This window comes from Lagenorhynchus albirostris, chromosome 15 (assembly GCF_949774975.1).
Source record: "Lagenorhynchus albirostris chromosome 15, mLagAlb1.1, whole genome shotgun sequence".
In the NCBI taxonomy this organism is placed as follows: Eukaryota; Metazoa; Chordata; class Mammalia; order Artiodactyla; family Delphinidae; genus Lagenorhynchus; species Lagenorhynchus albirostris.
In genome coordinates, this window is record NC_083109.1 from 43,535,770 (window position 1) to 43,549,088 (window position 13,319).

The window sequence follows — 13,319 nt, forward strand, 5'->3', positions numbered from 1 at the left end:
CTAATGAGAACCTGTTGTTTAGCATGGGGAACTCTGCTCAATGATCTGTGGTGACCTAAATGGGAAGGAAATCTAAAAAAGAGTGGATATATGTATACCACTAACTGATTCATCTTGCTGTACAGCAGAAACTAACACAATGGTGTAAAGCAACTATACTCCAATAAAAATTAAAAAAAAAAAAGAGTGTAAGTCAGGGAAGGTGAACTGTGACAGTGAGAGGGCCTGAAGGTTTCGAGTTAGTGTTCAGAGAAGGCACAGACCTAAAGTGGAAGGGAGTTAGCCATGTGGATATGATGACTCATGTACATGCCACCCACACCCTGGGGCCCCTGCCTCAGCAAGGAGGCAGTGCTACGGGAGCAGGGTGAGCTAGAGAGAGGCTGGTGGCTGAGAACAGAGTGAGGGCTGAGCAGTGGCTGAGGCCAAGTCAAGTAGGCCCGTTGGCCCATTTCATAAGCTTTCGGTTTTAGTTTCCACGAGGTGGGGAGCCATTGAAGTGTTTTGAGCAAATAAGTGACAGAACTGGATCTAGAGTTTTTAAAAAGACCTTTGTGGCCACTGGATTAAGTAGACAGAAGTGAGGCAGGAGACCATTTAGGCTATTATAAGAATCCAAGTGAGGGATTATGGCACTTTGGCCCATGGTGGAGGTGGTGAGAAGTGGTTGATCCTGGATAGATTTTGAAAGGAGAGCTGACCAGGCTTGGTGATAGACCTTCTGTGTCATGAGAAGGGAGGAATCAAGGATGACTCAAAGGCTTTGGCCTGAGGAACTGTAAGGATGGACTTAGCATTCTGGAGGTGGGGAAGGCTATGGATGGAGCTGGGAGCATTCTGGAGGTGGGGAAGGTTATGGATGGAGCTGGGGTGGGAGAAGAGCTGAGAGCTCAGCTTTGAACATGATTTTAGGTGCCTGTTGGATGTCAGAGTGGATGAGTAGACCACTAGATAGAGGAGCCTGGAGTTCAAGGAAGAGGTGTGGACTGGAGATACAAATGTAGGTGTCCCCATTGTAGGGTGACCTGGATAAGATTAGAGCCTGGATAAGATTACTTATAGAGTGAGTGTGGACCAAGAGTTGAGGACTGGAGCAAGGCCTAATACCAGCAAGAAAGACTCAGTACCCCTTACTCTCTTCTTTCCAGCCCTCCCTTCCTAGCTTTTTTGTTTTTCTATTGATTGGAAAGGATTTAGTGAGTGATAGAGTAAAAAAATGTTTTACACTTTATTTTCTGGATTCCCAGTCTCCAGTATGTGCTTCTACATTACTTTAAAGAATTCACCAAAAGTATATTTGGACAAATATGAATGCTGGTTGTGATATTTAGTAATATGGTCAGTGAAATTCTTTTGCAATTTCTAAGTATCATTACAAAGCTAATATAAGGAGCTATTGAATTTCTAAAGACGTTTCTAATTGATCTTAAGTTATCAGTTGCCAATAGTTTTCACTGGCACAAATGTTGAAATTACAAGTCTTTGGAATAAATAAGCGAATCTCTTGGTTGTACATTATTTGTAAAAAAAATAAAATAATGCCATATTAAAGAAAGCCAAAGCTATAAAACTGAATAGGTGAAACTGCTCTTTCCTTTCTGTTTTTAGGATGGGTTGAATTAGTACTTAATTTGTGTTTCACAAGTGGGAATTTGTGAAATGGATTCTTCCCCCAACAGCTAGTTCTGCTTTATAAAAATCTAAAATCTAATACTGTTTTTTTAAAAAAGTAAAAATTTTAAGCAGCTCAGTTTTCAAACGTTCGGCCCAAAAGAAAAAAAAAAGAAATATCTATACATTTCTGTTTCAAATTAAAAAACAAAACTACCAGATCACATATTTTTTAAAGAAAAGTCCTTGTGGGAAAATAGTTATAAATCATTATTAGGACAGAATTGTCATGTCACCTTTTTCTTTTTGTTGTGTAAATTCTTATAAAACCTTTTCGGGGGTTTCCACTGTTGGGGGAGTCAGAGAGCCGGGGATATGTGCGGAGTACCCTTTGGGCCGCTGCAGTGGGCACCAGGCGGCCTCGTGTCTGACCTAGCCCGACCCCTTCCCAGCGCTACTCCGCCAGTCAGCCGCGCCCGAACGGTGACGCGCCTTGCGGCTTCGTTTGCCCGTGTCCAAGATGGCTGCGATCGCCGCTGGGGATGTTGGGCGCGCCGGGCGCCGGGTAGGGGGCCCCGGCCGGCGTACCCGCCTACAGCCACTCAGCGCTGGCCAATCAGCGCAGGGAGGCCACCGGCCCCGCCCCGACCCCGGCCGGCAGGGACGTCAGGGCGGCGGGCTCCAAGCGGCGGCGGCGGTGGTGGCTCACCTGAGCGGCTGCTCCCCTGAGCGGCGGCGGGTGGCGAGGCCCGGGGCGAGGGTGAGGCCGGCGGTGCTGGCCACGGGATGAGGAAGCGGACCGAGTCAGTCGCCCTGGAGCATGAGCGCCACGCCGCCTCGGGCTCGTCCTCCGCCGGCTCGGCCGCCGCGGCGCTGGACGCCGACTGTCGCCTGAAGCAGAACCTGTACCTGGCGGGCCCCGGGCCGGCCGAGCCGCGCTGCGCCGCCGACGCAGGCATGAAGCGGGCGCTGGGCAGGTGAGGAGCGGCGGAGGCGGCCCGGGACCCACAACCCTCCGGAGCTACTTGCCCTCCACCCCGCGTGCCCCCCGACCCTCTCCGGGCGTCCCCGGGTGCCTCCCCTGTGGTTCCCCTCTGGCCCCCGCGCCCCCTTCCTTCTCGGGCGGGCCTGGGGGGGCCCTCCAGTGACCGGCAGGTGAGCGCCTCTCGACGAGGGTGGCGAGCTCCTGGACGCCCGGGAGCGCCGACTCCGCTCCGACCTGCTCTGCGTCCGACTCCGACCCATCGTCCCTCTCGCCGGGTGGGCAGCTCACCGGTGCCTGAGTCTCCGCGGCACCCTCTGCTCGAAGCTGCCGGTCCCTCGGGGACGGTTGAGGGGTCGGCCGTGTGCAGGGACATGGAGTGCACCGCATCCTCGGCTGTCGAGGGGGTGGGGGGAAGCCCGGCGTTCGCGAGCACCTGACTGGTGGTACGTGGAATGTGTCCGCAGGAGTCGTCTCCTTGGGAATCTCCGTCCCGTCCGGAAGTCACCTGGTTATTTTCGGTCTCCCTTTGGGGAGATGAATGCGTTTATGTTAAATTAATCTCACAGTTGGGATAGGGGCATATTTCACGCGGGCAAGTCTCTCCCCATAGTCTGGCTGTTTGTAGAACGTATCACTCATGGCAGTTTTGAAGTCTTGATGTTTCAGTGGTGTTTGAAGAAGTTAGTATGTAATGTTCTCAGGTGTTGTAGCAGAGTCACTTATTTTGGGGTCAACTGGAATGCCCTTAATTGACACTGGCCACTTCCGTGTAAAATATTTATCCAAATAGCCCCTAAAAACATCAACTGCATTGCCTGAAAGATCATGAAATTAAACTATATACCTCTCTAAGTCAGTGGTTCCCAGTCCTGCCAGAAGTTCAGGGACTGACAATATTTTTGTTTTTGTGTAAAATTATCTAGCAACTGGTGAGTATCTTTTGTGAAACTAAGCTGTTCTGTGGAAAGGTTTATCTGCATTAAAAACTCACAACTGGCTTTAATGCACTTTTAGTAACAAGCTTGACATAGCACTTAGATAGGTTGGGAACTCTTCCTCTGAAGAAATCAAGTTGTGATGCACAATGTTTGGGGAAACAGTGCTGGCCTGGCACCTTCCTTGAAAGATGTACTGTATTAAAAGGATCTGATTATTTTTATTTTTGAGTTGAAGACAAAGAGAGACATTCAAGTGGTGCCATATCCTTTGGATAAACAAAAGGCTGTTACGGGAATAAAAAGAAAAGCAGAGGGCGGGAAGGCCAAATTTGTGTGTCAGCCCATGGCTTCCTTCCCTATTGCCTGAAATGCTCTCCTGGATGTTCTCCTGCTGCGTCTTCTCCTTCAACCAGGTCTCTGCTTTACTGTCACCTCTTCAGAGAGGCCTTCCCAGACCAGCATATCCAAAATAGCCTTCCTGCCGCCCCCAACCCCCCTATTCTGTTTACTTGTTTCTTCATCGCACTTATCCCTTAGCTCAGGGGTCCCCTGTGGTCCCCAGGCCACACAGCAGGTGAGCAGAGCAGCGGGAGGCCAGGCGAAGCTTCATCTTCCACTCCCCATCACTCCCCATTACTCGCATTACCACCTGAACCATCCCCGCCCATCACTCACATTACTGCCTGAAACCATCCCCCTCCTTTCCGTGGAAAAACTGTCTTCCATGAAACTGGTGCCTGGTGCCAGAAAGGTTGGGGACCGCTGCCTTAGCTGACGGTGTGATTGCCTGCACACTTGACTTGCTTTGTGGGTAGTCTCCTTCACGAGAACGGAAGCCCTCTGAGAGCAGGGACAATTTTTCTCTCAGCGTCTGTCTCCAGGGCCTGGCACATAGTAGGTGGGAGAAAATACTTGGTGAATGAATATCTAGAATAGATACCTAGAATTGGAATTGCTGAGCCAAGGGATGTGTGTTTATGACTTTGAAAGCAAAGGCCAAAGTGCACTCCCAAGAAGTTGTACTGACACGCCCTCCAGTAGTGTCAGTTGCCTGCCCCCCAATAGTGAACATTACCAGATATTTTGATCTTTTTCTACTTGATTGATGAAAATGACATCTGATTTGTAACTTTAATTTGCATTTCTTAATGGTTAGGTGGCAATTTTTGTGTGTTTTTCTAAGCTCGTTATACATCTTTGGGATTATTTACGTCTTTAATGATCCGCCTTTGTTTGGGTCCTCCTGCACATTTCTTTTAACTTTCTATTGTGCACGTGTTCAAATATACAAAAGTAGAGGAGACAGTATAATATAATATAATGAATAGTCAATAGTTTTCCATGTTTTGCCAATCTTGAATCATCTCTTCCTCCTCCCCTCCATTTTTAGTATGGTGGGGGACTAGGCTATTTTAAAGCAAATGATTTCATCCATAAATATTTCGCAGTATATCATGAACAAATAAGGACTTTTTGAAATATATCTAACCCCAAAGCTATTATCATATTGTGTCAAAATTAACAATTTATAATCTGTAATTAATTTAATATTATCTGATATCCAGTCTACACATACATTTCCCTGTCTCAGAAATGTCTTTTTAAGTCAGTTTTAAAATCCTGTACATTTCTTAAGTTTATTCCTAGTTATTTTATCTTTCTGTTGTTATTGAAAATAGAATATTTTCTTATATTACATATTGTAACTGGTTGTATTTATTACTTCTGTAACTAGCAACTTACATAATCTTAGTTTCAAGTAGTTTTTGCAGTTGTTTCTCGAATTTTCCAGGTATACTATCATGTCAGCTGCAAATAATAAGAATTTTGTCTCGTTTCTACTTTCTTATGTCTTTTGTTTCTTTCTCTTTTTTGGTTACATTGTATTTCCAGAACGAGGTTGAATAATAGGGATGATACTGGGTATCCTGACTTTAAAGAGAGTTCTTTTAGTGTTTGTGCCATGTTAGTTATTTTAATAAGGGGTGTGTTGCTGTTTTGTCATTTTTTAAGTCAAAAATGGTTGTTGAATTTTATCAAATGCTGTTTTAGCATCTGTGAAATTATATAAATTTTGTCTCTTGACCTGTTAGTATGCTGAGTTGTAGTAATAGATTTTATAATATTGAATCATCATTTTATCTTATTGAATCATCATTATTGAGTCATCAATGATAACTCTTTTTTTTTTTTTTTTGCGGCACGTGGGCCTCTCACTGTTGTGGCCTCTCCCGCTGTAGAGCACAGGCTCTGGACGTGCAGGCTCAGCGGCCATGGCTCACGGGCCCAGCCGCTCCGCGGCATGTGGGATCTTCCTGGACCGGGGCATGAACCCGCGTCCCCTGCATCGGCAGGCGGACTCCCAATCACTGCGCCACCAGGGAAGCCCAATGATAACTCTTATGGTGTAGACAGATTCTATTTATTAATATTTTACACCATTATTTGTGAGACTAGTCTGTAATTTTCTTGTTCAATGCCGTCTTTACCAAGTTGTTTTAGTGTTTTCTATAGCTTTATTAAAAGTTTTCTCTTTCTCTTCTTTAGCCAGTTTAAACACTTTTGAAATGATCTCTTTCTTTAAATTTTGGTAGAATTCACCTGTAAAACTACCTAAGTGTGGTGCCTTTTTTTAGAATATAGCACTTTGATAACTATTATAGTTTCTTAGATTTGCTCTCTCTTCCTGGGTTCGGTTTTGGTTATTTATATGTTTATAGTAAATCATCTTTTATATCTAGCTTTTTCCTCTGTACCTGGGGCTGTTCTCTAGTCTTGTTTCCTATTTTATATACTTACACTTTTTTCCCCTTTTTTCTTGCTCTAATACACACACACACACACACACACACACACACAGAGTAAAGTGGATTTTGTCTTAAATAAAAAAATATTTTTTCCCAAAGTAAACCTTTTTTTGTTTATTATTCTGGGAGGCCAGGATGGAGAGAACGTGTTCTATCTGAAGGGGGCAGCAGCTACTGCAGTCTCTCCTGTTGCTCCCCAGCAGGAATGTGGTTCCAGGACAGCCAGATCTTCCAGTCTTTCCTGAAGAGTAAGCTGGGTGTAAGCCTGCATCTGTGATCTCTAACTTTTTAAATGTTGCTGGCAACTAATTCAGATGAAAACAACAACCTTGGAGGGAAAACAAAACCAAAACCAGTTTGTGTGTGTGTTTTTAATTTTATTTATTTATTTATTTGGCTGCCTTGGGTCTTAGTTGGGGCACATGGGCTTCTGTCTAGTTGCGGCTTGTGGGCTCAGTAGTTGTGGTGTGCGGGCTTAATTGCCCCAGGGCATGTGGGATCTTAGTTCCCTGACCAGGGATCGAACCCGTGTCCCCTGCATTGGAAGGCGGATTCTTAACCCCTGGACCACCAGGGAAGTCTGTGTGTGTGTGTGTGTGTGTGTGTGTGTGTTTTAATTGAAGTATAGTTGATTTACAATGTTGTGTTTCAGTTGTACAGCAAAGTGATTCATATATATATATATATATATATATATATATATATATGTTCTTTTTCAGATTCTTTTCCCTTATAGGTTATTACAACATACTGAGTATAGTTTCCTTTTGGTTTGTTTTAATTGTTGGACTAAAGGGTTATTATTTTTTTTTTTTTTTTGCGGTACGCGGGCTTCTTACTGTTGTGGCCTCTCCCGTTGCGGAGCACAGGCTCCAGACGCGCGGGCTCAGCGGCCATGGCTCACGGGCCCAGCTTCTCCGCGGCATGTGGGATCTTCCCGGACCGGGGCACAAACCCATGTCCCCTGCATCGGCAGGCGGACTCTCAACCACTGTGCCACCAGGGAAGCCCTAAAGGGTTATTTTTGAAGGTAAATGTTTATCTGACTTACATGTCAACTGTGTACTCCATAAGAGGAGGGACTGGATACTATTTTTGCTTTGCGTATGTCTGGTACAAGGAGGCAAGTGAGGGATTCTGTGGGCCTTTCATTTTCTTTTCTGTAATCTTGGAGTTCTTGGCAATATGCAATAAAGGCATAAGTGGTCTAAATTGGGCCTAAGGAGGCAGTAATGAGATGTATAGGTCTCTGTTTCAGTCAACTAGACTGTCCTTTGACTGTCAACTCACAGGCCCGGTCTGCCAGATAACGGAGATCAGTGGACCGCCTGGGAGATTTCACAGCCGATGACCTTTGTAAATACAGAAGAACTCAGGCATCACCCTTGGTTCCTTCTTGATCCAAAAGAAGGAACTTCATGCAGGGCTGCTGATGGCTTCACCATAACCTAGAAAGGCGGGTGACCAAGGTGAATGTCTGTCTCGGAGCTAGCTTTTGTCCTTAAAGTCTGCTTTTCTCCATCCCCCTTCTCCTCCCACTCCCCAGAGTAGAGTCTGTGCCTGGACCATGACAAGCAGGGGGGCAGGCTTTGTTATGGTGCCTCAAATGGGGCCCCCAACTTGGTCCCTCTCTTCCCAGTTGTAGTTTATCTTATCAGGGACACATTCCAGCCCTGGACCCGGGACCCTGGGATTTCACACCTTTTTGGTGAGATTAGTGTCCTGTATCTCTGCTTGTTTCCCAGTTCCTTTCAGCCAGCATATACTCTCCCTTCTCAAGGGAGTGTCTGTCTTCTACAGTAATGTTGAGCATACACTGCTCAAATGCAGGAGATTAAAATCTCCAGAAGATACGTATCACAGAGGTAACCTTGGAAAGAGGCTTAGAAGATGGGTCATCTTCTCAGGGTTCTGCTGACAGCAGAGGAGACAGGATGCCTTTCCAGACTCATGATCCTCCTCCTCCTCCTACTAGGAGGAGGAGGAGGATCCTTCCAAATGCAGTCTATGGGAAAACTTTAACTGCAATGTTACCTTGAAAACTGACAGATTAAGTCAATGCTTTTCACCTGGACATGATGCCACAGAACTTGGGTGTCCACATGGAGAGTGGGTAGGTCATTTGTCTCTTCCTGAACTGAGGGCCAGGGTCTGGAGTGTCAGTGAGGACACGGGCTGCTGACACAGGGAAGTGTGATGCCAGGAAACCCAGCCTGAGGTGTCCAGTTAGTAGAAGGACCCGTTGTTTAGGCTTGGTGCCCATCTTAGTATTGTTTGATATTTTAGGGGAAAGCTTGAATGGAAACTGAGTCTCAAGTGAGTGTTTTCAGGTTTGTGGCTTGGGGTGAGTTGCTTAACTATGAGTTTGTTTCTTCCTCTATAATGTGGGGATAAAAATATCTTCTTTATAGGATTGGGGTGAGGGTCCAGTGTATGAAAGAGCCAGGCACACAGTGAGCACTCAGTCAGTGGCATCTTGGTCATCCCCAATATTATTGCTAGTGTTATTTGTTGGAGTATTGAGAAAGCTCTGTTAACTTAGGTCAAGAAGAATGTACCCTCCCTCCCTTTCTGCCCCCCAATTTTTTTAGTTAATTAATTAACTTATTATTTATTTATTTTGGCTGTGCTGAATCTTCATTGTGGCACACAGGACCTTTAGTTGTGGCATGCAGGCTTCTTAGTTATGGCATGCGAACTCTTATTTGTGGCATGCATGTGGGATCTAGTTCCTCCACCAGGGATGGAACCTGGGCCCCCTGCATTGGGAGCACGGAGTCTTACCCACTGGACCACCGGGGAAGTCCCTGCCCCCAAACTATTACAGTATGTCTTCTTAGCCAGTTGTCATGCATGTAGTTGTCATCATGATCAGTTAACACATCTGTTGGTAATAGAACGTTTTTAAGCAATACTTTTTGGTTATTCAGCACTTTTTTTTCACCTGTTCATTTAGCAAAGTTTGATGTATGTACAGTAACTCTTCTAAGTGTTGAGGCTGCAGCAGTGGATGTGGGTCATGTCTTGTGGACTTTACCTTCTGGTGGCAGAGGCAGGTGACAAGCGAACAAGTATGTGCTGTGTCAGGTGCTCAGGGCTTGAGGAGGAAAGTAGGGCCAGTAAGGAGCAGCTGAGGCATGTGTACAGGAGGCCTTTCTCATAAGGGGACATTTGAATGGAAGCCACTGGCTGCTTTAGAGTGGAGGAGTGCCTGGGTATGATGTATGTCATTGACATGTCACTCTGATCGCTGGGATGAAGACAGACTGGAAGGGCAGCAGGAGCAGGGGGACCCGCTAGAAGTCATCCAGGCAACAGATGATGGGGACTTGGGCCTGGGGTAGCTGTGGAGGTGAGAAATGTTGCATTCTGGATCTGTTTCCAAGGAGGTGTCAACAGGATTTGCTGATGGATTAGTAAGAAAGAGCGAGGAGAGTCACAGGATTCACCAGTTCTCTTCTGAGCAGTGGAAGAGTGGAGCTGCCATGTGCTGAGATGGGGCAGTTGTGGGAAATGAGTTTGGTTTGGGGCATATGGAGGTGCCTATGAAACATGCAAGTGGAATAGGTAGGAGTTGGAGTTCAGGGGAGAGCTGGGGCCAACATCTGACGTTAGCCTGCAGGTAGTGTTCAGAGTCACGACAGGATCCCAGGGCTGGAGCCTGGGCCCTGGACAGGTAGGGGCTGGAGAAGGGGAGCCTCAAACCAAGGAGACCTGGAGGGAGGCAGCTGAGAGGAGAGCTGGGAGGAAGGGGTCAAGGGAGCTATTGGAAGAAAGCCTGTTGCAGAGGAGAGTGTGATCTGCCATTGGATTTGGAGACATAAGGATCAGTGGTTGTTAGTGTGGTTAATTTGAGTGGTGGAGGCAAGAGCCTGATGGAGTGGCTCAAGGGAGAAGTAGGGAGAAGAAATGCAGATAGCTTTTCCAAGGAGTTTTGCCATAAAAGGCAACAGAAATGAGGGGGTGGGTAACTGGAGTAGGAGGAAGTTTCTGACCAGTGCTGTAGAGTGCCTTGGTGTGCTCCTGAGGATAGTCCAGGAGGGGAAAGACTGGTGATGCCGAGTGCTGGTGGCGTGGTGTCTTTGGGACCCAGTACCCCAAGGCCAAGTCAGCAGTCCTCAGACAGGGAGGTAGGCCAAGGGTGCTGTGAAGCTGCAGGGAGGTGGTTAGATGTGTGTGGGGAGCACTGGAGGTTCTCTACTGGGTGCTTCTGTTTTCTCTGTGGAATAAGAGCAAAGCCCTGTGCCAAGGGGAGAGGAGGTACTACAGGTATTTCCCTTTCAGTTCTCAACCTGGACCTGGTCTTACCTCTCTATCCTTAACCTAATCAGATGTTTCCTACCATTATTTGCTAAAGTCTCATTAACACGGACAGTCAAGCTCCTTGGCAGAGACTCTTCTTTTTTTTTCTTTTTAAGAAGATGTTGGGGGGGCTTCCCTGGTGGCGCAGTGGTTGAGAGTCCGCCTGCCGATGCAGGGGACACGGGTTTGTGCCCCGGTCCAGGAAGATCCCACATGCCGTGGAGCAGCTGGGCCCGTGAGCCATGGTCGCTGAGCCTGCACGTCTGGAGCCTGTGCTCCTCAACGGGAGAGGCCACAACAGTGAGAGGCCCGTGTACCACAAAAAAAAAAAAAGAAGATTTTGGGGATAGGAGTTTATTACTTAATTAATTTATTTTTGCTGCGTTGGGTCTTCATTTCTGTGCGAGGGCTATCTCTAGTTGTGGCAAGTGGGGACCACTCTTCATCGCGGTGCGTGGGCCTCTCGCTATCGCGGCCTCTCGTTGTGGAGCACAGGCTCCAGATGCGCAGGCTCAGTAGTTGTGGCTCACGGACCTAGTTGCTCTGCGGCATGTGGGATCCTCCCAGACCAGGGCTCGAACCCGTGTCCCCTGCATTAGCAGGCAGATTCTCAACCACTGCGCCACCAGGGAAGCCCGAAATTCTTCTTTTTGACATGCGGTGTTGCAAAAATGGATGACAGAAGTGGTTCTCATGGGAAGTCGTTTCAGCTGTGACTTGTGTGTCTGAGAAGCCATGTATGTTCTGCACAGCCGAGTACTGCCTGGTCCTGGGGGACCTGAGGGCAGCTGCCCCCCGGAGGGCCCTGCATATGGCCCAGTGACGGGGGTGTTAAGCTGGGTTTGAGGTGGAGGTGGGGAAGAGATCAACATGAACGGAGGGCAACACAGAGTGAGTATGTGGGGCGTAGGCAGAATTCTTACCTCTCAGGTTTTGCTAATACACAAATAGAAGTTTCTAAATAGAATTTGTCTTGAGATGATACTTATGGGCTTTAGTTGTCTTAATCATGTGTAATCTGTTTACCAGGTATGGAAATTCCCTGAGAAGGTAAAAAGAGAAGGGGGTAGATGAGTGTCAGTGTGAGGCGTTTCAGAAGGAATTTCATTTTGCAAAGATGAAGGCAGAGAAGGAGTGTCAATGAAGGAATACAAGCATATCTCAGGAATGCTGCAATTTAGGGTTTGTCCTTAAAGCTTGAAAGTTGTCCTGAACATTAGGGTAAAGAAAAGAAAGTTGCAGTTATTTTCAGTTCTTATCACACTTTCAGATCTCCACACAAGGTTTAGAGATATATATACATATATATTTTTAAATAAATTTATTTATTTATTTTTGGCTGTGTTGGGTCTTTGTTGCTGCGCTTGGACTTGCTCTAGTTGCGGCAAGCAGGGACTACTCTTCATTGCAGTGCGTGGGCTTCTCATTATGGTGGCTTCTCTTCTGGCGGAGCACGGGCTCTAGGTGCGTGGGCTTCAGTAGTTGTGGCATGCGGGCTCAGTAGTTGTGGCTCGCGGGCTCTAGAGCGCAGGGTCAGTAGTTGTGGTGCACGGGCTTAGTTGCTCCACGGCATGTGGTATCTTCCAGAACCAGGGCTCGAACCCATGTCCCCTGTATTGGCAGGCGCATTCTTTACCACTGTGCCACCAGGGAAGTCCCAAGGTTCAGATATATTGACTGAACTATTCGTAATGGGAAGGTAAGAATGTTCAGTGTTGAAGCAGATCGTTTGGATGCCATAGTTCAGGGTCCTAAAAGAGATATATGCCTTTTAACTTTCAACTGTTTCTTTCTCCTAATAATGTGTACAACACAGACTCTTTACTCTTTCATGTTTGACTTGTGCCATTCCTAGTCCTGGAACATCATGTGGTTCCTACCTGAAAGTGGCCGTGTCAGTGTTGGGTGCTCATAGATTATTGTATTCAACAAACAGTTAACTTGCTTCTATTGTTTGTTTGATATCAAGCTAGGCACTGGGAAAGAAGAAAGATGGCAGTATCTTTTTTTTAACATTTTTATTGGAGTATAATTGCTTTGCAGTGGTGTGTTAGTTTCTTCAAGCATTTTTATTATGTCTATAGAAGAGACAAAATGCAAGTGTGGCTGGAGATGATTAGTCTGATCTCACATTCATCCTTTGTTGCTCTGACATTTTTTGTGCTGTTTTATCTTCACAGTATCTCATCTTTTAGGCTCCCACTTCAGTGACAGGATATAACTCATCCTGTCAATGCATCCCTGGCATACCAAGCTTTCTGTAGATAAAAGAAAAGAAATGTTCACAGTTTAGGAACACGGCACACCTTGACAAGGCATGTCATGGCAGAACCTACGGGAAGGAAAATAAGACTGCCCTTCTAGGACATCGGATACTTGGCTTTGGGTTCCAGAAGGAAGGGACTGTTACACCAGTGGAGGCCAGCTGGGAGCCTGCCAGTATAGCCCCAGAGCCTCAACAGAAAGCACAAGGGAGATTCTGCAGGGACCAAGGCAGGGATCTTCAGGTATGAGGCCACCGCAAGGGGGCAACTGCCATGGTGAAAGGCAGCCCTTGAGAGATCCTGTCTTCTTCCCTCTGTTCCCTTCTCATTTTGTTTTTTTTCCTGATTACAAAAGTAAAAAAAGATTTCTTAATACAGATTTAAAACACAGAATATAATTGAGAAAGTGGAA

The 13,319-nt window shown here is 46.5% G+C and overlaps 1 protein-coding gene across 6 annotated transcripts in view; it reads left to right on the forward strand.

Annotated features, from left to right (window-relative positions):
• The first annotated feature begins 2,242 nt into the window (after positions 1 to 2,242).
• The window catches only part of ABHD12 (abhydrolase domain containing 12, lysophospholipase), a 69,088-nt gene continuing 58,011 nt past the window's right edge, over positions 2,243 to 13,319 (forward strand). For 2 of the 6 annotated variants that reach the window (XM_060122367.1, XM_060122372.1), the window contains exon 1: positions 2,245 to 2,588. In XM_060122367.1, the coding sequence (XP_059978350.1) occupies positions 2,398 to 2,588 (191 nt within the window). In that variant the 5' untranslated portion in view covers positions 2,245 to 2,397. Of the gene's footprint in view, positions 2,589 to 13,319 lie in introns of all 6 variants that reach the window. The other 4 variants (XM_060122369.1, XM_060122371.1, XM_060122370.1 and 1 more) reach the window with 3 other exon arrangements.